We start from the raw sequence: 24,656 nt of genomic DNA, 5'->3' as shown, positions 1-24,656 counted from the left end.
TCGATCACCAAGAGTCCTAACAAATACAAGCAATGTTTTTAAAACAACAGATTATAGAAAGAATAATTTTTATTACTTAAACATTTTTGATTGAATACGTATGTACAGAATGACACATTTTATTGCAATGAATATTTTAAATAACTGAAGTTTACAAGCTTATAAAATATGGAACAAGATAATGATTAGGTTAAATGGCTACATTAAGGTAAGTATCAGGGGACATTACATTTTTAAAAGGAAAATACCCTATGTACAAGGCTACAATGTAACTAAATTTATTATTTTAATGTATATCATCACAAAAAGGCTTACTTTTATCACAATAAATGAGGCAAAATTATTTCTGGGACTGAATTAGAGTACCACAGTGCCCAACTATATATATATATATATTTAGAAGTCTGTGCATTTATGAAAATTCATAGAAAAAACCCCACAGAAATCAGCATTCTTCATAGAATATGCAGGTCATTTTAATCTGATTCTTCACTGCTGAAGTAAGAGCTGTCACAGTATTCGGCCGCGTAAAGGAATTTACGAGTAATTGGGTTCATCTTCGGTATCCAGTGTCGGGGAATCACATATGTTGAAAGATTAAATAAATCTACAAAGACCTTATACCTGTCACTGGGAAAATACAAACAGATGTTTAAATTTGTTGAAATAAAATATTTAAAATTTTCCATCAAAAAATTTTATTTCGCCCTGGCCGGTTTGGCTCAGCGGTTAGAGCGTCCGCCTGCGGTCCCGAGAGACGCGGGTTCGGTTCCCGCTAAGGGCACGTACCTCGGTTGCAGTTTGTCCCCGGCCCTGGTTGGTCGTGTGGGTGGCAGCCACTCGATGTGTCCCTTTCACATCGATGTTTCCCTCTCTCTCTCTCTCTTCCTCTCTCTCCCTCCCACTCTGTCTGTACAAAAAAAAAAAAAAAAAAAAGGAAAAATGTCCTCAGATGAGGATAAAAAAAAAAAAAAAAAATTTTATTTCTCAGATAATATTTTACCATAAATAATTAGTATTCAATATTATATTGTTATATTGTACATTACATGTGTATGTCATATTTGTTATATTAAGTAGTATTTGTATTAAGATTGGTCTATTTTTGTTTTGTGCCCCCAAAGTTCATGTCCATAAAACCATATTACATGTTTCATTGATCCTGACCAGGCTGGTTCAGATTAAAACCTAGTCTTATTATTGTCTTGTTTCTAACTTTTAAAGGACAGTATGCAAAATAACAAAATTAAAGCATGCAGAGTTTTTAATTGTTCATTAGCAAATATTTTCCACCTGGAAAGTAGCTGCCAAGTAACTGACATAAATGGATGAATAAATTGAAATGCCATCTTAGATTCATTATAAATGCCCAACAGAGTGCTTTTAACACCAAACATTGCCTTTGTGTTTGTTAATCAACTATTTTAACTGTTGCTGTTATATAGCAGAAGAGCATTTGCCTTTGAAGTCAAATTTGGGTTCAGGTCTTGTTCTGCCACTTGCAACTCCTTCGGCCTTGGACAAGCTGTCTAAACCTCAATGTCTTAGTTTCTAAATCTGTAAAATAAAAGCTGCAATCCCTTTCTCTGGCCAGGACTTTGTGAAGTTTCGAAGAGATAATGAAACACTAGAGATGCTGTTAATTAGTGTTAATTATTCCCACCACTGATGTGTGTGCTCATTTTGTACAATCCTTTCATCTTAGCTATTTACAGAATTTATTCCCAGGGAAAGAGAAAATAAATAGCGATTGTGAAAATTTAGGCCAATGAATTTTCTAAATCATTCCATCTAGAGTTTCGTCCCAGGGGAAGTGAAAATATAACCATGATGAAAAATTGAACCTGTGCATATTATAACTTAGCCAATCTGGTGGTACAATTAGGAGTGAAAACAATGTACTATAAAAAATTTTGAAGACTAAAGGTGACTATCTAATACTTGACCTCATTCTCTTTTCTCAAGGGGCCTTGTAAGTTTCTCAGTTTTCCGATGCATCTATCTATGTATCTTTCTATCTATAATGTTGTGAATATTAAATAGAATAAGAACACAAGTGTCCTAGAAATAGCTCTCCCATGTTTTAAATACTCAATAAATGTTGACCTTTTTCTTGTAAAAATATGAAAAGGGTAACCCCTGGAGTAGGTAGAAGTCGTCTTCATGCTATAAAATAGAGTCCTATCAGGAAATAAAATATGTTTTTAGCTGTATCTTTCATCTTGCCAAGAGTACATTAGTGGCCTTAATGATAATTATTTTAATCTAGTCCAAACTTGAGCCAGAATGAGTTGAAAATGTTCTGCCTGGATTAACCCCTTCATGTCCTCACAGGTCATGCAGGAATTGGTACTGTGCCCCTTTTCATCCCAAGATGAAAATAATGGACTTCCAGAACCAAGAATTTGTACAATAGGAATGCCTTAATCTAACCACGAATGTGTCATCAGCAGACAGCAGCAAGTATAAATGACTTTTCCTAGATAGTGCTACATACATGTGGGGAAACAAAGACTTGGTGACTTCCACCAAACTCCAAAGATGGCTTTCCCGCATCTTACCTTACTGTCGAACGTAGGTACTGGTAGCCGGAGGACCCACCAGTGCCAGCTTTGCTGCCCAGCATTCTGTGCACCAGGCACACGTGGTTATCTGGGCAAACACACAAATGAACTCTATGGATATTTTTCTGCTATTAGCTCCACAATGGTCTCATAGCAAGGGGTTGGTAATGATTATTGCTTCTGAGAAAAGGGCTCACACCTTATCACTTAGCCATATGGAAGGGTCACTTGTGAGAGCCAGATGAGACCAGCAGGTTGGCTGGCACCCCATTTGGCTCAGCACCTCATTTGACTCCATATTTACATTTAGCCTGATAACAAAATAGGGTAGAGCAGGGCCACAGTACGACTTGAATGAGCTCTGGTCATTTTGCCTTCCTGGGTTTCTCTCTCAATTTTATATACATATTAAAATTATATATTTTTAATTGATTTTTTTAGAGATAAAGGAAGGGAGAGAGAGAGATAAACATCAATGTGAGAGAGAAACACTGATCAGCCGCCTTCTACTGGGGATTGAGCCCACAACCCCAGGATGTACCCTGACAGGAAATCAGACCAGGACTTCTCAGTTCATGGGATGATGCTCAATCCACTGAGTCACACTGGCCAGGCTAAAATTATATTTTTAAATTATATTGTCATAAAGATGAATAAATTACTATTATATATTAAAACAGTTCCTTGGGCCCAAAGTTTATTTTTTTCTTATGATTATCAAATAAAATTTCTTTATGGGTCCCCAAAGTTACTGTGGGCTCTAGGTACAATGCTACTTGTATATATCAAGTAGACCCTAGGGAAGAATAATTGTCAAGTTGATTTAAAAAGAAACTCACACAAAAGATGGAAGAAAAGAGAGAACAAGAAGGAGGACCGAAGGAGAAAATGGTAAAGGAATAGCATCAGGGGAGAAGAATTATGGGGCTGGGGCTGAGGTGGAGGACTTACATCTCCATTTGGTCATGAGTGTGTCTATATCCATAAGAGAAGTCAGCAACTGGAAAGGGACCTGGAATCTAGGTTCCTCCCTGAAGGAGAAATAAGAAGGAGAAATCTATCCAAGCAAATCCAGTGTGTTAGGAAGAAAATGACTTTCTTTATAATCTGTTGGCCCTGGAAACATATGTCAATTTTGCTCTTAGGAGCTGTGGCATCATCTCTGGACTACCCAATCAGTCTTAGTTTCTTCATCTCAAAAATAGGGATACAATCCCTCACCTTATAGCATTTGTTTGAAGAGTCTAGAATATTCCATCTAATATATAAAGTGACCAGCCAGAGTCGCACTTAAAATAGAATCTCATTAAAAGGCAGACATATATACTATCTCAGATATCCCAGTTAATATAGTCAAAAACTTTTTCCAAGCAAAGATATTAAAACAAACAAAAACCCCCCACAAAACAAAGACTGCTTATTTCGTCTAACACGCACGCATATGAGTGCACGCGCGCGCACACACACACACAAGCACACACATATATGTATGTATAATATGTAATGTTTGTGTGTGTGTGTGTGTATATATGTTTCCCCCCTTTTTTCATCTAATCCGTCAACTCAATACATTTTCTGCTTAGAATACATAGCTTAAGTGGCATATATTTAGTAAGAGTTTAGGAAAAGAGTCAAAATATTTTGTTTATGTTGTCATTCTGAAGAAAGATTTGAGAGGATTACAACTTAAATAAATAAGAGTAAAAATAAGTAGTTTTACTAGTGCGCTATCCATTGCCCTGACTCATTTAATTCATGAAACATGAAGACGAGACCTTCAGAAATAGGAAGGAGTATGTGGAAATTTAAAGGACACTTCAAATGCATTAAACAGTGAAGATGATTTTACTTGAAATTGTTAAATATGTAGAACAACAATTTATAAGGTGTTTTTACTGTATCCATTTTTCTGTTGTTGTTCCTTTATAAAACAGGAATAGCTCTACATCATTGTTTAATGACAGAACACGTTTCATGACTGACTTTCTGAGGCAGATTGCACTTTGGTCTTTTTGGACACTTAATATCACATAATAGTAGAATTTACTAAAAAACATATTTGGTTATTTTGTGAGGGTGTTTTTTTAACCAATTACAGAGATAAAGTTAAACTCTTACTATTTAAAAGAAATACAAATCTTTTGACACCTCACAATGAATTATTTTCTAATCTTTCCCCCAAAACTAAATAACTTATTAGAACTATGATTGAAATGTATAAGCTTTATGTTTGATATATATCTATATCCAATTCTCAATGTTAACTTCTGTTCCTTCTCTTCTATTTTGCTTTTACCTGAAAAAATATATCATCAAGGCTCCCTGAAGTGCTCTGTATGAGAGTCGTCTTTCACCTGCAAAATACATAGCAAGTTTTAATTTAATAGGTCATTTAGGATGGTCATATTAATTTAACACAATCACCTTAAATAATTATGTTTTTTTAGAAAGCAATGTAAGTTTTAGTTTAGAATTTTAATCCCTTAGCTTGACATTGGAAAACTGTCATATAGAACATTCTTGTAATATTGCATTTTAAAAGGCAAACTGAAATACCTATGTTCTGTATTCTCAAAACGTTTAAATGTGTTAGGAAAACCTGATAGATATACCTGAATGTACTATTTTCAAGTAAAATAGTATAACGGTTTTTTAAAAGATTCCAAGTTTCATTTGAAAGTCATTTTTACTAATTCATTTAAAATTACTTGGCTCCAAGGAGCAAAATCATTAGATAAAATTTCATGTGTTGCTCTATCTAAAGGAAAACAAGATTTTGCTATTCTTTACTGAGGTTTGATGTAAAACTGAGGCTAACAACATTTACACTTCTAGAATTTCATATTAATTTAATGTATTGCTATGTCTTGTGCTTGCATTATAAAATTTAATTTTTCTTTTCTGCCTATTTAAAAAAACTTTATAGCTACTTTGTAATAAAATTTCCAAATAAAAAAGAAGAGTTTCAAACAGATTAAAGAAAAGAGTTAAATAATAAAAGTATTAATTATACTGGTCAATTAGTTTCAAAAATTATTAATAGCTCAATATTAATTTTTTCAGAAGTCTAACTGTGTGTTTTCTCTGGTCAGCTTGGGAAACTTATTTCTTCGGCCAAGCCACCCTCGACCTTACAATGGAGTTTTTCCTTCCCTCTCCGACTGCTACTATAGTATTTACAATTACATGATTGTCTTCATTTCTGTCCCTATTAGGCTATAAACTTGAGAAGCCATTTTCTTTTTCTTTTTTTTTTTTTTTTGGTACGTGCCCCTAGCAGGAACCGAACCCAGGACTCTCTGGTCCGCAGGCCAACACTCCAACCTCTGAGCAAAACTGCCCAGGCCGCGAAGCCATTTTCAATGTATCTTCATATTCTTTATATCTGGCGTATTATGAAAGTTTCTACCCATGTCTTTGAGATAAACTGGGCATTTAAACCTGTTAATATAGTGCTATCATAGATAACATTAACCGATTTTTGATTCTTGTTTTTATTTGAGTGTAATATCAATTTTCATCTTATTTCCCCTAAGAGGATTTGACCTTTTGATGTCACAGTGATATAGTACCAGGGAACAATCATTAAGAATAAAATTACCTACCTGTACTAAGGAGATGCTCATGACGTTTCTCATCAAATAACAAGAGTAACACCTCTTTTTGTTTAAGAAATTCAGCCATTTGCTCCTCTTTTTCCTCTGACTCTTTTTTAGCCTTTGGGGAAAATACTGTATTAATATTCCCATGGGAGAGAATAAATTCATATTTTAGAGAACATTGCTTGTGAGAAGAAGATTCACCAGGTGCAAAAAAGAGTACACTTGGAATATCTACTATTTCATCTATATTACAACTTGGAAATTATGGCTTATGAGAAGGGATATTCCTCCCGGTCGCTGGTTCTATCCTTTTAGTTCAGTTTAAGTGATTTGTTAATCTCAAACATTCTCTTCATAAATATCATGAGACATGGGCTCAGGTGGGCCTAACTGGATACAAGTGGTCAATATGATTGGATTCTTCACAGAAGCTATTTAACACTAAGGTAATTGCACTTAGGAAAAGTTAAGAATTTCTAGTCAGAAAAACTATTAATGCTACTGAAATTCTATATTCAGTATTATATTCTGTAAATATAATTTCTTAGATGCATTTCACATGTATATTTTTATTCATTTCATATCTATTGGTATTTTAAAGAAAATTCTTATTTTTCTGCCTACAGCGCATGCTCTACTTACAACTCAATTAACCTGGAGCGAAAATTAGTTAACCTAATTATCTTCAAGTCCTCAGAAGAACCAAACTGTTTGTTAAGAACTTGTATGCATACTATTGCCAATTAAAAAAAAATTTTTTTTTTAGCAAATGTCACGCACAGATGATAGATAATGTGAGCAAAAATTGAGTCCCCTGATCTTATGCAATATATTATGTGGTGGGAATAGGACATAGAACAAATAATTACCAGAGCATTAAACTGTAACCATGAACACTCAAGAGCGTCCCATACCATACAGTGGTATACAGGAGCAGTATAGCACCATCACAACTTACAGTAGTAAGGACGTCAGAGAGGACCTTCCTGAAGTTTTCCTTGAGCCAAGACCCAAAGAATGAAAAGGAGTTAACTGGGGAAGAATATTCCAAATCCAGAGAATAATGTAAAAAGACTGTGGTGGTAAATTCAAAGAACTAAGTTCAGCTTAAAGAATATTCGGTGTGGTTGGCCCACACGAGATCATGAAATGCCTTAAAGATTATATTAAGGCTTTTTATGGTTATGCTGAAGCAAAGGCATGGCATCAAAGAGCGTTATACAAAGGCCAAGTGTGACTAGGTTTGCCTTTTGAAAAGATTGCTCAAACTGCAGGGCGGAGGGAAGAATAGATTGGAGTGGAGTCATATTGGAGAGTCTTGTAAAATAGTTGAGAGAATATGGTGATGGGTTGAAGAAGTGGTTGAGAAAGAGGGAGTTTCCAAGGACCAATTGTACATGTTTGATTTGACAAACTAGATAATTTTAGGAGAAAAACTTGGAGAAGACCAAGTTGATAAGATGATTGGATGGAAGTGAAAACTTTTCAAGTTTTTTTTTGTTTAATCAGTGTATTTTTAGAGGACCAGGAGGAAATATAAATTAAGGTGTTAAACATATGATCTGAAATAAGGAGATATCTGTACTAAAGGTAAATGAGAATTATTGGTATATAAGTAGATATTGAAGCAGTGGGTATGAATGAGTTCATCTAGTGAAATAGTGCAGAGAAGGGATACAAAGCTCTAAGCCAATGCATTGGTAAATCTCATTATTTATTGGTCTGAGAGATAAAAAATGAGCCAGTAAAGGAGGCAGAGAAACAGGGACCAGAGAATTAGATGAAGACAGAATGTTGTGTACCAAATCCAAAGAGGGGTGGGTGTTCAAGTAGTCTGTAGTATTGAATGTCACTGTTAGCTCAAAATAAGTGAAGATAAAAAAAAAAAAATTGCCATTGGGTTTGTGTATACAGAGGTCATTTGGGATTGATGGAACAAGAAGACGGACTGGATTGGGTTGAAGATTATATAAAAAATAAAGAAATAATTATGCTAACTACTGTTCTAAAATACTTTACAAATATCAATCTAATTTAATGCTCATAATAATTCTATGAGGTAGATGCTCTCGTTTTCTATTTTATCAATGATGAAAGTAAAACAAAGAGAGGTTAAGTCAAAAAAGATGTTCAATGTCACAAAATTAAGAAGTGGAGGTGGAACTTAAACACATGCAGTGTGACTTTAAAGTCCCTACACTAAGTACTACCTGATACAGCATCTCAAGACATAGAATTAAACAACTCTTTCAAGAGTTGTCATGAAGAAAGAAGGGCTTGTAATTGGAAGGAAATGAGGAATCAAGAAATGAACAGTATTTTCTTAAGTGAGACACTTGACATTGTCTGAGAATCAATAGGAAGAACTGATTCTTTGTGAGTCTAGTTCTGTCTAGAATTGGTCATAATCTGAAATTTTCACATAAACAAAAATGGCCTATTAATCTCATCTATTTATCAAAGATAAAATCTTGCCTACAATGAACTTCTTAATTTAATTGCTAATTTAATTGCTATTGTACATAAATAAAATTAAACAAATCATGTAATATATTCTCAGCAGATGCATTTGTGAAAGAAAAAGAACATATGAAAAATGCAAGTTTAAGAGAAAATTCGCCATACATATTCTGCAGTAAACTTATATTTACTTATGGCATCATAAATACCTGAATCACTGTGAATTCCTCATCCAGACCTTTAACAATATTTTTTTCCAACTTCTCCCAGAAGTTAAATCCATGTGTCTCTAAACCTGGTGTTCTTTCCAGCCATGCCTTAAGTAAACATTATTTTTAAGTGAATACATTATAAAATTTTCAATGTCAGATACATGTAACTATCATTTATGAACTTGAAACAGAAAATTTTTATGGTTTTGAGAAACATAAAGAATAAGGAGTTTTGTATTTAAATGTTTTCTTTCCTTTAATTTCTTCATTAAAAAAAATAGAAATCTATTATATTTCATCTCTTAATGTTTAAGGAAATCATATTACTGATGTTTACTCTTTATTAAAAAATATATTATTACAAAAATTCAATTTTTCTTTCATAAATCTATGAACATATGTAATTGTTGTTTTAATGAAGTCTCTGGTTTATTGTCAAATTCTTTTATGTCTTAGGATCTGAAGGAATGACAACATGTATAATATATGGTCTCTTCTAAATGCAGGAGCATGGCATAATAAGCAATTTCAAAATCCACTACTCAATTATTTTAATACTCCACAAGACTTTTTAATCGGAAATAAAACCTCATTCATGCATCTTTGTGTGTTCTCATTTAACCTATTTTTGGTTTGAAATTAGCTTTCTGATTCTTTCTACCCCTCTTTATAAGCTGTTATATAGCATTATACATATTAACCCAATCCATACAAACTATACCCAAGGGGTTAGTGTGCAGAATACAGCTCACTAAAAAATTGAAAAAAGGCCCTGGCCGGTTTGGCTCAGTGGTTGGAGCATCAGCCTGTGGACCAGAGAGTCCCCGGTTCGATTCCCCCTAGGGGAATGTACCAAAAAAAGAAAAAAGTTTAATCTGCAAATGAAAGCCTCTGTAAAGGAAATCAGACACTACTTATTAATAATTTATTTATAAAGAAACTAATAATTTCTCAAGACTATTAGCCATGGGAAATAAAATATAAAAGAAAAATTCTGAAGATTATATATTCTTAGTAATGTAGTTTAATTGACAAAAATACACAATTTGTGGGTCTTTTCAATGATGAAATATGAAGCAATGAAGCTTATTTAAATGACTAACCACACTTTAGTTTAAAAATCAGCTAATTAAATTCTGCTTAGTAGGAATGTTTAAGAGGATTGCTTTAATAAGATGAGTTTATTGACTATTAACATACAATTGATTATATAAATATTTCTAAATTTCTCAAGAGTTCTTAATATTTAAATACTTTCATTAGTTGAATCTATGAATTTGAGTGTTTTATAAATTCTGTTCTTATTTACTATTCATGTGACCAAACTTTAATGTGAGTTTTACAGTTCTTATCTAGCAGAAGTTAAATTATAAAGATGTATTGAGCCCTGGCCGGTTTGGCTCAGTGGTTAGAGCATCGGCCTGCAGTCCAGAGAGACCCGGGTTCGGTTCCCGCTAAGGGCAGGTACCTCAGTTGCAGTTTGTCCCCGGCCCTGGTTGGGTCGTGTGGGTGGCAGCCACTCGATGTGTCCCTTTCACGTCGATGTTTCTCTCTCTCTCTCTCCCTCCCACTCTACCTGAACAAAATATCAAAAACATAAAATAAAATAAAATAAAATAAAAGATGTAATGAGTTAGACCATAGAAATAGCATTTGAGCAGGTACCTCCACGAGTTGCAAAAGTGTTTTTTCCTGCTCAGACTTCAGTAGCAGCTCATTTTCTTCTCCTTTGAAGTTATCGCGATAATGTCTTCTGTTGTAAGGGACTCTTAAATTCTGAAGGACACCCATCTTGTTTTCTAAGAGTCGGAACTGCAAGCTCTGGAAGCCTGACGCTGGAACTAAGTACTCTCTTTGGGAATGAATGGGGAAGAGAAAAAAGAGAGACGTGTTGACATTGTAAATCACTGTTTTCCCTCTTAGATATCATCAAGAACACAAAGCCTGGAGTTGGACCTATGGCTCGGACATTACTAAAATGAGAAATATGAGCCATGTAAACGTCATTGTTGATATCTGTCAATCAATTTAAAGTTGAAAAGTTTGTATAGTTTGTAAAATGTCATATATATGTATACACACATACACATATACACATATATATGTATGTGTGTGTACTAAATTTCTTCTTAAAATAGACAGGTGGTCATTAAGCAATATATTTTCAACAGTGCCAAAGATACTTTATAATTTATAAATATTATTTAATCTCTCCTAAAACTTACATTCTGTATGTGAGTTTTGGGGTTTTTTTTGTTTTGTTTTTTTGCTTAATCCCTTCAACTTTTTCACCCGGTCCCCCTACCCTCTCCCCTCTGACAAATGTCAGTCTATTCTCTGTATCTCTGAGTCTGTTTCTACTTTGTTAGTTTATTTTGCTCATTAGATTCCACATATGAGTGAAATCATATGGTACCTGTCTTTCTCTGACTGGCTATTTTACTTAGCATAATACTCTCCATGCTGTCACAAAAGGTAAGATTTCCTTCTTTTTGCAGCCAAGTAGTATTCCATTGTCTAACAATTACATTTCTTAATATTATCATTGATGTCACTACCTAGTATTATTATGAGCACCAATGAGATACTACAAGTAAAATGAAGGGGATGTTGCCTAGGACAAAGTAGGCAATCAAAATGTTATTATTCCTACCTTACACAGCTACCCAAACTCTTACATCTTTGTGAGTGTCCTTCATCTAATTGGGACTAAGACTTCAATTTTTTTCAATCCACCACAAAGGAATTTTACTATATTTCCTCTTAATGTCTAACACACTGGGCTATATATTACATTATCAAATGCACCTAGCGTTCTAGAAAAATCTATCTTCACATTTTTTATAAAAAAAAAAAAAAAGAACACAACAATGAATTGAAATTAATTAATCATAATATGTTTGTTGTATGTAAAAGTGGTTGATGAAATGTTTTAATAGCCTCTCAAATGTTTCATGATCAAGACTCCCAAGTGCTGATAGGGACAAAGTGTCAATAAGACAGGCTCCTCATGTCACACAACACACATGTCCTCCTTTTACCCCACCAGAGTGAGAAGGTGAACCCCACTGTGTTATCACAGAGCCACAGGTGCACACCTGAAGTCCTTGAAGTCCAAGGCTGTCATCGTTTCCAGCACAGAAAACTGCTCTACCAGTAGTTTGAGGATCACCGCCACTCGATGCATTCGTGAAACAATCTTAAGCATGTTCCTTTCATCCCTGACCTGATGGTTAAGAAATGTGACACCGAATAATTAATTATGAGTTTTAGAAGATACAAAATGGATGACAAACTATAGCACATTCCTGTCAATTTTATCTTTCTTTCAGAAAGAAACATTGGAACTAAAATTAAATATGTGTATGTTGAACTAATGGTAACTGAATTGTGTGCATGTTATAGAATGCTATAGCCCCATAAAAATCAACCGGAGTTTGACCTTTGCTGGGAATTTGAAAAGCAACATCCTTCAGAAAAAGGGAGGACAGGAACAGCCCCAATGTCCGAGTGTCCTGCATGCTCTGTAAATAAACTGATAAGGAGGAACTGAAACTCCCTTTACCCCATAAAATTGTAACTGTTAAGAAAATACGTATCGCTGATATCCGCCTCTGTCACAAGCTTGCTTGCTAGCATTTGTTTAACCCTGATTATGAAAGGCCTGAATTTCTGCTTCTCAGGGCTGTAGTTCTCCTCAACTCAGAGAGGCTGCAGACCCTGTGCAGGAAAATAAAGCTCCACTAAATTTAAACCTGGTGTCCGAGTGTGGTTGCTCTCATTGGGTTACAACAGTGCAGAAGATGTCTGCAAAATCAGAATCATTTATCTTTCTCTAAACATTGAAAATTACATGGAGGCAAGTGAGAAGTAAATTCTGGAAAATAACACCCACTCATTTTAAAGCAAATTTCTCTCTAAGTTTGCTTCAAAGAATAAAGGTCCAGGTAACATGGACACCTCTGGATGAGGATTAAGCAACACCTGGATAAATCTGCTCTTTACCAAGAGACAAAGTGGCCATTGACATAAAAGGTAATTGCATGCACTTATATAAAAAGAGTATTGTCTGTGTATGACTGTCGTCTTTTCCCCAGTGCCGCCTGGAGCAGTGCTCCGAGCCGAGTGCCCAGGCTGTGCCCTGTGAAGGGAGCTGGTGGGAGCAGGAGGTGGGCGGGAGGCAGGGTAGTTCAGTTCCCACTTCTTTATCACCTGGAGTTCCACTTTCCTCCCGCTCTGGTCCTCCTTGTCCTCGTCTTCCTTATCTTCCCCTCCTCCTCACTCTTTTCTCTTTTTCTTCTTACCTTCTCCTTCTCTTCCAGTTTACTTTCCTCATTATCGTTCTATCTTCCCACAGCAAATATTCCTTAGAAATACAATTCTGGTATTTATTAATTAAAGACTCAATATTAGCTATTCTGGCAATCTACCATCATCTACAACAACTATTCTTACAGGTAATAATAATAATAATAAATGTGTTCTAAATAAGGGACTTGAAACTAAAATTTGAAAGAAACTTAAATGAAATGTGTAGCTCTAGGGTAGCAATGATATTGGGAAAATGTGACTAAGTTGTTGTCCACTGGGAAAAAAATGTTTCCATTAAGTAATAACTTCACTATTTGGTTTTAAATTTTTCTCATTAATATTATTTTCTTTAAAAAGTATGGAACCAATATTGTGACATAATAACTCACATGGCCATTCTGAAAGATCTCACAAACAGAATCTAATTCCCAGAGGATTTCCTTAAACCAGAGTTCATAAGCTGCAATGAAAAAAAAAACATTATCAGTTGGAAAGTCTTGGGAGACTCTTTGACCATAATTATATGAAAGACATGGTTAACATACTGAAAAAGATAGAAATGCAATATAAAAATAAAGAAATGCCAATATAGCCCTATTTTATGCTATAACCAAATATTAGTGATAAACTTATAATAGACTCCTTTTATTGAATATTTTAATATGCCATATGTATTATCTATATGCTTTCTATTATTATTACACTGATTTTTCTCAACAGATATATTGTTTAAGTCTTTCAGGGTATAATACATGAACTAATTCTACCTTCCCATTGGAAGATGGAGGTATGTGGAGAAGTGACAATCAACTTTATGTATAAACTGAAACATCAATATTTACGAACCTAATGAATATGACAAAGTTTTGGTTTCTAAGGGCTTAGAAAAGTATGGGGAGGACAAGCCTATGAATAATCTAAATATAAAACTGTCTTATTCATCTATTTCCCTTAGTACCTAGCACAATGTTGGCATGAAATAAACACCAGGTGATTAATTTATTAATAAATGAATTAAATGGCAACATAGTCATTAGATGAGCATATAAAATCAATAATCTTAGAGATCTCTGGTGCATTCCATTTGGTGCTATTGCATGAATACAGGCTATGTTTCTGTACTAATTAGGGGAATGAAATTATATTTTAAATTACATTTAAGGATACTTTTGTGATTTTATTTTTGGCCAAAGAGCAAATCAGATATTTTTTGGATCTGGTGATGGAGTGATTTTTTAGGTTTAACTTTGTGTGGCTGGTCCCATGACTCACTGCCTATATTTTGTAACTGAAGGATGAAATGAATGTCTCCCTACCAAACAATGATCATTGCCATTTGTTGTATGCTTGCTATGTGCTATGCCTTGGGCTAAGTGTTTACTGTGCATTAGCTCCCTTCATCTTCACAGGAACCCTATCAATGAGAAGATTCAATAATTCTCTCCGCTGTACACACAGGAAAATGGAGAGAGGTACTGGTGAAGGAACCTAACCAAGCTCTCACAATGGAAGAGATGGGATGCTAAATAATTTTCTGATTCCAAATTTGTGCTCCACGGCCTTGATTCCTTCCATATTGATTTTGTCATGGTGTAAGCCACCAATAAAAAAATTAAGCCAATTATTTCTGATTTTTATTTGTTGACTCAAAGGAGTTAATCATTTTAGCCAGTCAGTGAAGCAAACAACCATTGGACGAAAAAACACAAAGAATTGGTAAGGAAAGAAAACATGTCTAGAAATGGGTTGATGACTAGCTTGGGTCACTGGACCCTGGACAACCAGAGGGCAGTATTAGGACACCAACAATCTTAGAGTAAATTTTAATATTTTGGGGTTATAAACCTCTTTAAGAGATATATTCACAAAATTTTACACACCATTTCAGAGAGTTCAGGGACTTTCTAAACTCCCGAAGTCATGGACTCCTATTAAAAACCACTGTTCCTGTTGGTGCCACCACTGCCAGCACCCTGAAGCAGCCTGCAGTTAGTCTTTCTCCAGGTGTCCAGGTGGGCTCTGGGGAACCTTACACATCTTGACCTCAGGCCTGGAGTCAGTGTGCCACAGGTGTCCTCCAGGCAGGAGGGAGCAGTGGATCTCTCGGGAGGAGGACTAGAGAGTCTGGTGGATAATCATTTATTTCATCGTCTGTACCTGCAACCTTTGCTCCTTCACCTGCATTTGCTGTGGTCAGCAGTGGTTCTGAATGACCTACCATAAACCCTTGATTTTGCAGACCTCAATTTAATGGACTTCAAATTTAGCAGACAAAATTTCCAGTCCATATGTCATATGCGAATATTAATACCTTATTCATTTTGAAATGTTTTTAACCAAGATTTGCTTATAATTAAATTAACATGATTTTTTTATTAATTCGTTATGGTTTTTTTTTTGACAAATTTTAGCAAATAGGCCATATGTTGGGAAAAAAACACTAATAGTTTTGCCGACATAAATAAATATTCCATATCTACAACTATAGCCTACATATTTATATCCAAGAGTCATGCCTTGGCTCCTAAACAAGGTTTAAGGAATAACTAGCACCTGATCACACCACATCAAAAGCAGTAATCAGGCCCTGGCCAGTTTGGTTCAGAGGTTGGAGCATCAGCCTGGGGTCCAGAGAGACCAGGGTTTGGTTTCTGCTAAGGGTACATGCCTTGGTTGCAGTTTGTCCCCAACCTTGGTTGGGTCATGCGGGAGGCAGCCACTCGATGTGTCTCTTTCACATTGATGTTTCTCTCTCTCTCTCTCTCTCTCTCTCTCTCTCTCTCTCTCTCTCTCTCTTCCTCTCTCTCCCTCCCACTCTATCTGAACAAAAAGTGAAAAAATGTCCTTGGATAAGGATTTAAAAAAAAGCAGTAATCGATTCTATTGTCATGTGGCATGAATTCCTGGTACAGTTTTTTTTTTCTCTTCATTGCTTTTAGAAAGAGAGAGGAAGGGAGAGGGAGAGAGAGAGAGAGATAGAAACATCAATGAGAGAGAACATCGATTGGCCACCTCCTGCATGCTCCCCACTGTGGATCAGGCCCACAACCTGGGCATGTGCCTTGACCAGGAATCAAACCAGTGATCTCTTGGTGCATGGGTCAATGCTCAACCACTGAGCCACACCAGCCTGGCCCTGCAACAGTTTTAACGTGTGCCAGCCCAAGTTCCCACGGGCACTAAGCCATGCCCAGACATGTACATTTATTTACTTGCAGTGACTGGTGAATGCATGCATTTACTAGACCTATTCAGTATAAATTTAAAATTACTGTAATACATATAGAAAACTATTCTGTGAAATTAAACTTTTCATGCACACTTAATTTTGATCAGAGAACATGACTACATAAGTAAAAATAAGTAAAAACTAATTTGTCCATTTTTTTACCATACACATTTGGAAAACCTACTTTATTATCTAATGGACTTCCAGCTTTAACGGGCACCCCTCCCCCGAATTAGTCTGTCATATTGAGGTTTTACCGTATTTGAACTCTCTACAGGGATGGGCGTGGTGGCTCCCCTGACTGGCCACCACCGTAAAGGCCAAAGGCTTGGGGATTTCTGAAACATTTACTCATCACCAAGGTCACATGTATTTGGAAATGAACTTCACCAACAGAGCTCTGCAGCACATGAGACTTTGTCATCCAGTTTAACAAGAATAGCTTTGGTGGCATCTCCAGCACTCCTCTGGACATCCATATGCCTCTGCCACCAAACCAGACCATGGATGTCTCCCTGCCTCTCAGTACATCGGGCCCACTCATGAAGACAGAACCTCTGAATGCCCTGCAGGGGGCTGTGAAAACAGTTCTGATGTCTCCATCTCCAGCTGCCTCATCCCACTCAATGTGCTCTTTGTAGAAATGGCAAAATGGAGTGCCAGGTCTTCCTTGCAACATGAAAGAATATTCCCAGTGAATACGAACGTCAATTTCAGATGAATGAATGTCATTTAAATGTTGACCCTGTTTCCAGCTAGTTGTAAAACGACGACTATGGCCAAGAGGATTGTACCAATCTCATTTCGATCTTGGCTAAGGGACGCATCAGCCAGGAAACCCCAATGAGACGCAGTCGCTGTAGTGTCGGGCTGCTCACGTCTCAGTACATCTCTCAGGTCTACAACAGCATTTGAAAAACTAATAGATTGGTCTGTGCCATCAGGCCACCCTGTGACCAGTTCAATGAAGAACTCAACCGGAAGATACTATAAAATCTGAACTCAAATATACTGAGGCCACCTACCAACATAGTGACTACTCTAACCTGTACTAACGCTGGGGCACAGCCTGTGGGATGGTGTCAGCCTCCTGTGAAGGTGTGTAGTCACTGCTTCAATTATGCCCACCTCTTGCCACCCGCTGGGGCTCGCTACCCTCACTGTGGGCTTCTCTGTGCTCTGCTGGCACTTTGAGTGCAGGTAGGCTTTTTGTAATCGAGAGCTCATTTCAAAAACAGAAAAAGAAGAAAAAAAAATTGAAACCAAGGAAAAATGTCACTGACATTAAACAAACAAAAAAACGCTGCCCAGAGGTTTTAAGTCTCAAGAGGATAAACACACATTTTAGGCAAAATTCGCATTTCTATGAAGTATCAGATTTATATGAGATTATGTAAAGTCACAATATATTTAAGTGGCCTATTTCTTGAAGGTAATTTTTTTAAACTTTCAAGTTGATAAAAACGACAACATCCTAGCTTGAATATACTTTGTCAATTCTGAGATAAATGCCTCCTTGGATTTAGGAGAAAGCTCAAAGTTCAACCTGATCCAATTAGTAGTGAAGTGACGTAGAGGAGACTTAAAAATTCCAGGACGGCCTATGAGAATTGATCTGACTGCAGAAGAGTCCTGAGCATTTCTCACAAGGTTGACTCCTTGATCTTTCTCTATCTGATGGTTAAAAGAATTGTAGCTTTCCTCATTATCGATGGAAAATAATAGTGATTGTCCAAACTTTTATGCAACTTACCTTGATGGGTTATTATGAAAAGGTGTTCATCGTGGATTTTATTCCCTTTTATTTCACTCTGAAGCTCCTGTGCGTTCAAAATTTTTTCTAACTTTAAACAAACAAACAAACAAACAAAATAAACTTCTTTGTACAAACATCCAAGTATAAGATCAATAAGTTATGGGGATATAATGTGCAACACAGTGATTATATTAATAATATTGCATTATATATGTATAAGGTGCTGAAAGAATAGATCTTAAATGTTCTCACCACACACACACACAAAATGGCAACGATGTGACGTGATAGCTGTGTTAGCTAAATGCTACACTGGAAATCCTATTGAAATATATAAAGATATCAAATCAATAGGTTGTACACCTTAACCTTGCACAATGTTATATAACAATTATATCTCAATAAAACTTAAAAAAATGTTAAAAGATTGATTTTGAAATTGCAAAACTTGTTTTTTGGGGGTGTTTGTTTGTTTGTTTGTTTGTTTTTTACCAAGTTTAATATGAAGTAGAATACAATACTGAAAAAAGTCCCCAAATTCTCAGTCTCACGATCCATTCTATTTTCTTTCTAAAAGATAATGAGTCTCATCATAAACAGTGAGTTCAATGTATGTTTTTGTTTTTCCAAAGAACTTTATATTTAGTAGGATTCTATTATAACAAATGCTATTATTTTCACTGAGAAGTCATAGTTCTTCTATCTCTTGAAATGAGTGGGATCAAAGCTTGACAAGTTGCTTAGCTGACTGTATATCTTCCCTTCTTTATTCACCTACAGAGCTTATTCTAAGGTTTTAACCTTCTTATCAGCTCACCCTTAAAAACTCATGGATGAAGGCATTAAGAGCTTTAATCATTTCACTTCTTAAACAATACAGAAGACAAACAGGCTGAAACATACCCCAGAATAATCCCCAGTGTCTCCTTTGTATCATTCCCCATTTATTTATTAAATGATTTCAAGAAAACATGTGCCTTTAACACTTCTACTTTGTAAAAAAAGATTTAAAAGAGAAAATTTGCTCTGGCCAGTTTGGCTCAGCTGTTGGAGCATTGGCCTGTGAACCAAAGGGTCATGGGTTCAGTTCAGCTCAAGGGCACGTAACTTGGTTGCGGTTTGATCCCCAGCCCTGGTTGGGGTTGTGAGGGAGGCAATCAGTGGATGTGTCTCTCTCACATCGATGTTTCTCTCTCTCTTTCTGCCCCTCCCTCCCTTTCATGCTATCTGAAAATCAATGGAAAAATATCCTCCATGAGGATTAAAAAAGAGAGAGAAAATTTTCTGGAATAATTTGCAATCAGCTAGGCTGAGACTTAATGACCTTGTCTTATTTATACAAGCTGTAAAATGCCTGCCAGTCATCTACACTAATCTGATCATGTATACTGGTCTGCCCAGATTCTGCATTCTCTGCTTTTACTGTACCTCTGCTGGAGAGATGGATTTTTATATGTCTCTTGAATTGTTCTAAAAAAAAATTGAAAAGCATAAATTTGTATGAAAAGGGATATCATTAGGTCCAGAAAACTATTTGATGACTAAGAAAAAAACAAGATAACAAAATGCCCAACAATGGAAGTTAAACACTATAAGATGCTCAGTGACTTACATGCAGATAATTCCCATATGTAAGTCCTCCTTTGCTGGCTTTATTTATACCAGCTTGTGATTCGTCTTCTTCATTGATTTCTAGAGATAGTCTTTTAAAATTGTATCTGCAGATTAAACAAGTGATGAGAAAAAAATAGATCTTGAGAATGCAGAGTAACTAATAAGGAGTGATTACAATTCTCTTATTGCTATTTTTTTTTAAAGATTATTAAACAAGGGAATAAGAGTGACAGTTTTTACTGTTCTTGAAATTCAGAAACTCAAGTGTTCATACTTGGTATTTTTATGAGCCTAACTATATTTAGAATATCGGTAAATACTTACCCAGAGTCATTTCTTAGAAATGGGCAGCCACTCATGTTGAAAACACACTGTCTGAGAAGCACTGAGGTTTGGCTCTAGGTGGATGATAGCATTGAGCTTCCCAGATGTTCTCCTGCTGCCTTTTATTTATCCTGCTCATCCTGCACCTGCCAATCAGCTTTCTCTGTGTACTCTCCCTAGGTTCGCATTCCCATTGGTTCAGAAGTTGAACCTCTGTAAACTTCAGAATGGACTTCTGTTGGGGACAGTTTGTTTGCTACAGGAATGAGCATTCTACCAAACTGAATCATTTGATTTGACCAAATAAAAAACACTAAATAAATAAATAGAGACCAAGTGGAAAAAAAAAAGGTATTTAATTATTCTAATCCCAGGACACATTTGGCTTCCTATTAAGACATGTAAGATGATGAACTTGTAAAAAAACAAACATTTATCTTCTCAGTCTCATATTTAAATATTCTTACAAGTTCTAAGCCAAAACTAAACATGAATGCCTCCTGGGGAAGAACAAGGCAGGGTACATGCTCAAACCCCATTTCCATTCACAGTTCTTCTGGCCTAAATCTCATCTCATAATTAGCCGCAGTTATAGGATGCTGTGTTGTATTGGAACTTGAATAGACATGACCAGTTTATTGTTTACCTATGGCCTCCCAATTGCAGGGCACTAGGAGTCATCCACATTGGGCTGCTTTGTCTCTATGTAACTTACAAACAATTATATACCCACAACTTTATTTTTTATTTAAATATTTTTCTTTATTGATTTTAGAGAGAGAGGAAGGGAGAGAGAGATAGAAACATTGATTGGCCCCCTCCTGCATGCCCCCCACTGGGGATCAGGCCCACAACCTGGGCATGTGCCCTGACGGGGACTTGAACCAGTGACCTGTTGGTGCATGGGTCTATGCTTAACTACTGAGCCACACTGGCCAGACATATGCCCACAGTTTTAAGCACTGCCAGTGATAAAATATATTCCTGGAAAACATTATTGATTGGTCTAAGTTCTTTTGAGAATGACTGAACCAGGGCAGAAGCTCCATTACCCTGTCCTTAGTACGGAACTGCTAAGAACCTATAGACAGACAGCATATCTTATTCTTTGAGCCTCTAAAATGGTCAATTTATGTCTAAGTTACCTATGTAATTAAAGGTCAGAAACTTTATTTCTCCTTTTTTTATTTTTTATTATTTTTATCCTCACCCGAGGACATTTTTTTCATTTTTTGTTCAGAGCAGGAGGGAGAGAGAGAGAGAAACATCAACGTGAAAGGGACACATCGAGTGGTTGCCACCAGCACGACCCAACCAGGGCCAGGGACAAACCGCAACCGAGGTACATGCCCTTAGTGGGAACCGAACCCGGGTCTCTCTGGACCGCAGGCCAATGCTCTAACTGCTGAGCCAAACCGGCCAGGGTGTTTCTACTTTTTTATGTGTGACATAAAAGATGACATAATTTCGACATATACCAACGTCCTCACTAAAAGAAATGAAGATGCTTAAAATTGATGGTAATTTCAAAGATCCTAGTCCACCCTAAAATCATGAATAAATTGGAATGTTTAATGCAGATTTACAGAAGGGTAAACAACATGAAAAGTGCTATGTTATAGGAGAACTTGGAAATCATCAGAATCACATCTTAGACCCCTTGTACTCCCTTCCGGTTTTTACAGAACACTCTCATGGTTGCTTAGGGGAACTCACCTTAGAGATGCCATATGATTCCAACAGCAAAGGCTGTTGAGATCTGGGAGATGTTGAACTATCTGTGACTATTGAACTCTTTGGGACTGTTTAACTCTCTGTAACCTCACGCTTGGCTGACTACCCAGAAAACAAAATGCTGCCCCAAAACAAATGTCATATTCCCGGAAAGGAAGTTAATGAATATATAAAATGTAATAACTGCCTGATGTTATTGTCTAACTTTTCTTTTAACTTAGTGATACATTGTTCTCGGGAGAGGTCTACACAACTACTCACCATTTGGTTTTGCTATTAACCCCTGCTATGAATCCCCTTTAAAAAGGAACTCTGTCCTGGGAGGGGTATAGATTCTTCCTGGCCCACTACCATTGGCAGCTTCTGCTTTGCCCGTATGTATAAGTTTCTGGTCTTAAAGCTCTTATAAATTTAAAGAAGGCTACATGTCAGTTCTTTGAAATTGATCCTGACGTTAGACTTTTGGGGCTTTCCCCCAACATCTGGCACTATGAGTAGAATTCCAAAGAACCGAACAAAGCCAGGGGCAGAATGGTGGGGTGGGGTGGGACCAGCTGGAGAAGTCCCAGAATGACCCAGCACTCATGTTTTGGCACAAACGTTGGAGACTTGGGGACTGGTGTGTGAATATGGAAATGCCCTGAAAATGCCTGCGGGAGCAGCAGAGTTGTGAAAGAGGTTGAAGGTAGATAAAGAAAGATGTAAAGGCCACAGTGGCTGCTGTGGTGGGGCCTCTTCTGTGTTCTTGGGCAGAGTCTCTAGCGCAGGCCTATAGAGATCACCATTTCGAAGATGACCTCTGGTTGGAAAGGGAAGCTCACCTGGCACAGGCAGCCGCTGCTGAAGGGCTCTCATAGTGTTTGCAGGTAGCATCAGTGAGACAGCATCACTTACCTGCAGGCATGCTGTGATCACCAATACAGTTACAGAGCTACACAGATTGGGCATCATCTTTCCTACCCATAGTTGTTTAGACAGCCCTGTCGGGCCAATCTGTAAGTCAAGTAGGTCAATGGAGAATGACAGTGGACTACCAGGAGCTTAATAAAGTAGTTCCCCAATCCATGTTGCAGTTTTAATATCACCCAGTTATTAAATGAAGTAAATAAATGCTTAAGAACCTATCATTTTGTATTAGACCTGGTTTATGCCTTCCACAGTATTCCTACAGATGTGCAGAGTCAAGATCAGGTCACCATCAGCTAGAGTAAAACACTGGGTGTTTCAGGTGTTTCCTCAGGCTATCTGCATAGTCCAACAATCTGCCATGGTTTATTAGCCAAAGATATATCTGTATGGAAATATGGGGAGGGGGTGGCATTACATCATTATATTGATGACATTACACTAACTGGTAATGACCTTGTTATTATACATAAGGTGGCGGAGAGTCTCCTGGAGCACCCAGAAAGATGATAAGTCATAAATTGCAATAAAGTATAAGGGCCTGAGTCCTCTATCAAATTCTTGGGAGTTGTCTAGTCTAGTAAGAAGAAAGCTATTTCAGCTGCTGTGCTAGATAAGATTCAAAATTATCCTGTACCAGATACAGTAAAACAATTAAAAATATTCTTGGAATTACTTGGATATCGAAGGCCTTTTATTCCCCCATCTAGCACAGTTACAACCCTTATGTAGATTAATAAAGAAATGAACAATTTGGGATGGGAGACAAGAGCCTATTGGTGCCTTCACCAGTGCAAAGGTGGCAGTAAAACAAACACAAAAATCAGGGGTGGTGGATGCAACCAACCCTTGCTAAGTAAATGTTTCTGTCCAGAGGGCTTTTGGCTGGGTTCATGGGAAAAGCAAGATAGGTGGAAGGTACCCCTGGGTTCCTGGTCCCAATTATGAAAAGGAGCTGAACAAAGGTATAGTCCTATGGAAAAACAAGTCTTGGCCATGTACCTTCATCTACAGCATGTAAAGAGTATCAGGAAAACCCTGCCAGTGAAGTTAAAGACACGATATTCTATTGCTAGAAGAATCCGGGAATTTGCCAGCCCCAGTGGAGCGTGGCCCAGTCACTACCTTACGCAAGCAGTATGCATATTTGCAGCAACGATGTACTCTATCCACCAGTCCACTTAGTGCTGAGCTGTGTGCCATCCTGGGCCCAGTCACATACATTAGTGAAATGCCTGGGAACACTGACATGAGACCCATCATTAGAGTCTCATATTAAGTGCCAGTCCCCGTGACTGCATGGTAGACCGATGGGTCTGCTAAGGACAATCCACCCCGCTGGAGCACAATAATGACACAGCCAAATGCAAACACTATATGCCTAGATAGAGAAAGCCAATGAAGCAGTCAATGGGCTGAGCTGTGAGCGGTTTGGAGGGTACTGACACATAAACCAAGCCCTGTCACTTTGGTAACCGACAGTTGGGACGTCTACAAAGGCCTCACTTTGTGGATGGAACAATGGAAAAAGAACAACTAAAAAGTTCAACAGCACCCACATTGGAAAGCTAAAATGTGGAATGACATCTGGGAAAAAACAAGGAGTTCAAGGTCCCTGTGTACCCTGTACCAGCCCACAGTGTTACATCCTCTCAGGGGAATAAAAAGACAGATCAGTTGTCCCAGGTCCAAAGCATAGAGAAAAATAGTGAATTTCAAGAGCTGGCTCATTGCTTACATGAAAAGACTGGGAAGAAAGGGGCACATACCCTTTGGGAAGTCACCAAATAGAAGGGCATGAACATCATCCATGTTAAGGAGACAAGCCAGGACTGTACTTCTTTTCTCTGAAACACACACACACACACACACACAGTGAACAAATAGCAAGGGCCAAAGCATCGGCTGTTAGATGGCAAGTGGATTACATCAGGCCCTTGCAGC

The 24,656-nt window shown here is 37.0% G+C and overlaps 1 protein-coding gene across 1 annotated transcript; it reads right to left on the bottom strand.

The window, feature by feature from the left end:
- Positions 1-476: 476 nt before the first annotated feature.
- Positions 477-20,170, bottom strand: TDO2 (tryptophan 2,3-dioxygenase). The gene is made up of 12 exons (XM_036241439.1): positions 20,073-20,170; positions 19,747-19,852; positions 18,132-18,222; positions 13,539-13,609; positions 11,937-12,064; positions 10,504-10,690; positions 8,836-8,943; positions 6,170-6,281; positions 4,861-4,918; positions 3,516-3,595; positions 2,562-2,652; positions 477-630 (listed from the first exon to the last, which is right to left on the bottom strand). Exons 1-12 carry the CDS (start codon positions 20,105-20,107, stop codon positions 477-479), a joined length of 1,221 nt encoding a protein of 406 aa, XP_036097332.1. The 5' UTR covers positions 20,108-20,170.
- Between the last annotated feature and the right edge of the window lie 4,486 nt (positions 20,171-24,656).

The sequence above is a fragment of the Molossus molossus genome, unplaced genomic scaffold (assembly GCF_014108415.1).
Source record: "Molossus molossus isolate mMolMol1 unplaced genomic scaffold, mMolMol1.p scaffold_m16_p_4, whole genome shotgun sequence".
NCBI classification, from domain to species: Eukaryota; Metazoa; Chordata; class Mammalia; order Chiroptera; family Molossidae; genus Molossus; species Molossus molossus.
Note: the sequence above shows the minus strand (reverse complement) of the source record. Positions and strands in the feature narration are given on the sequence as shown.

What these genes read in the sequence shown, in the direction of transcription:
- TDO2 (XM_036241439.1), bottom strand. Translation starts at nt 20,107, where the DNA reads ATGAGTGGCTGCCCATTTCTAAGAAATGACTCTGG. An exon ending in TTTCTAAGAAATGACTCTGG is followed by an intron (nt 19,853 to 20,072) that starts GTAAGTATTTAC and finishes TTTAATCTGCAG; the next exon opens with ATACAATTTTAAAAGACTAT. An exon ending in AGGAATTCACAGTGATTCAG is followed by an intron (nt 6,282 to 8,835) that starts GTATTTATGATG and finishes TTTTCCCCAAAG; the next exon opens with GCTAAAAAAGAGTCAGAGGA.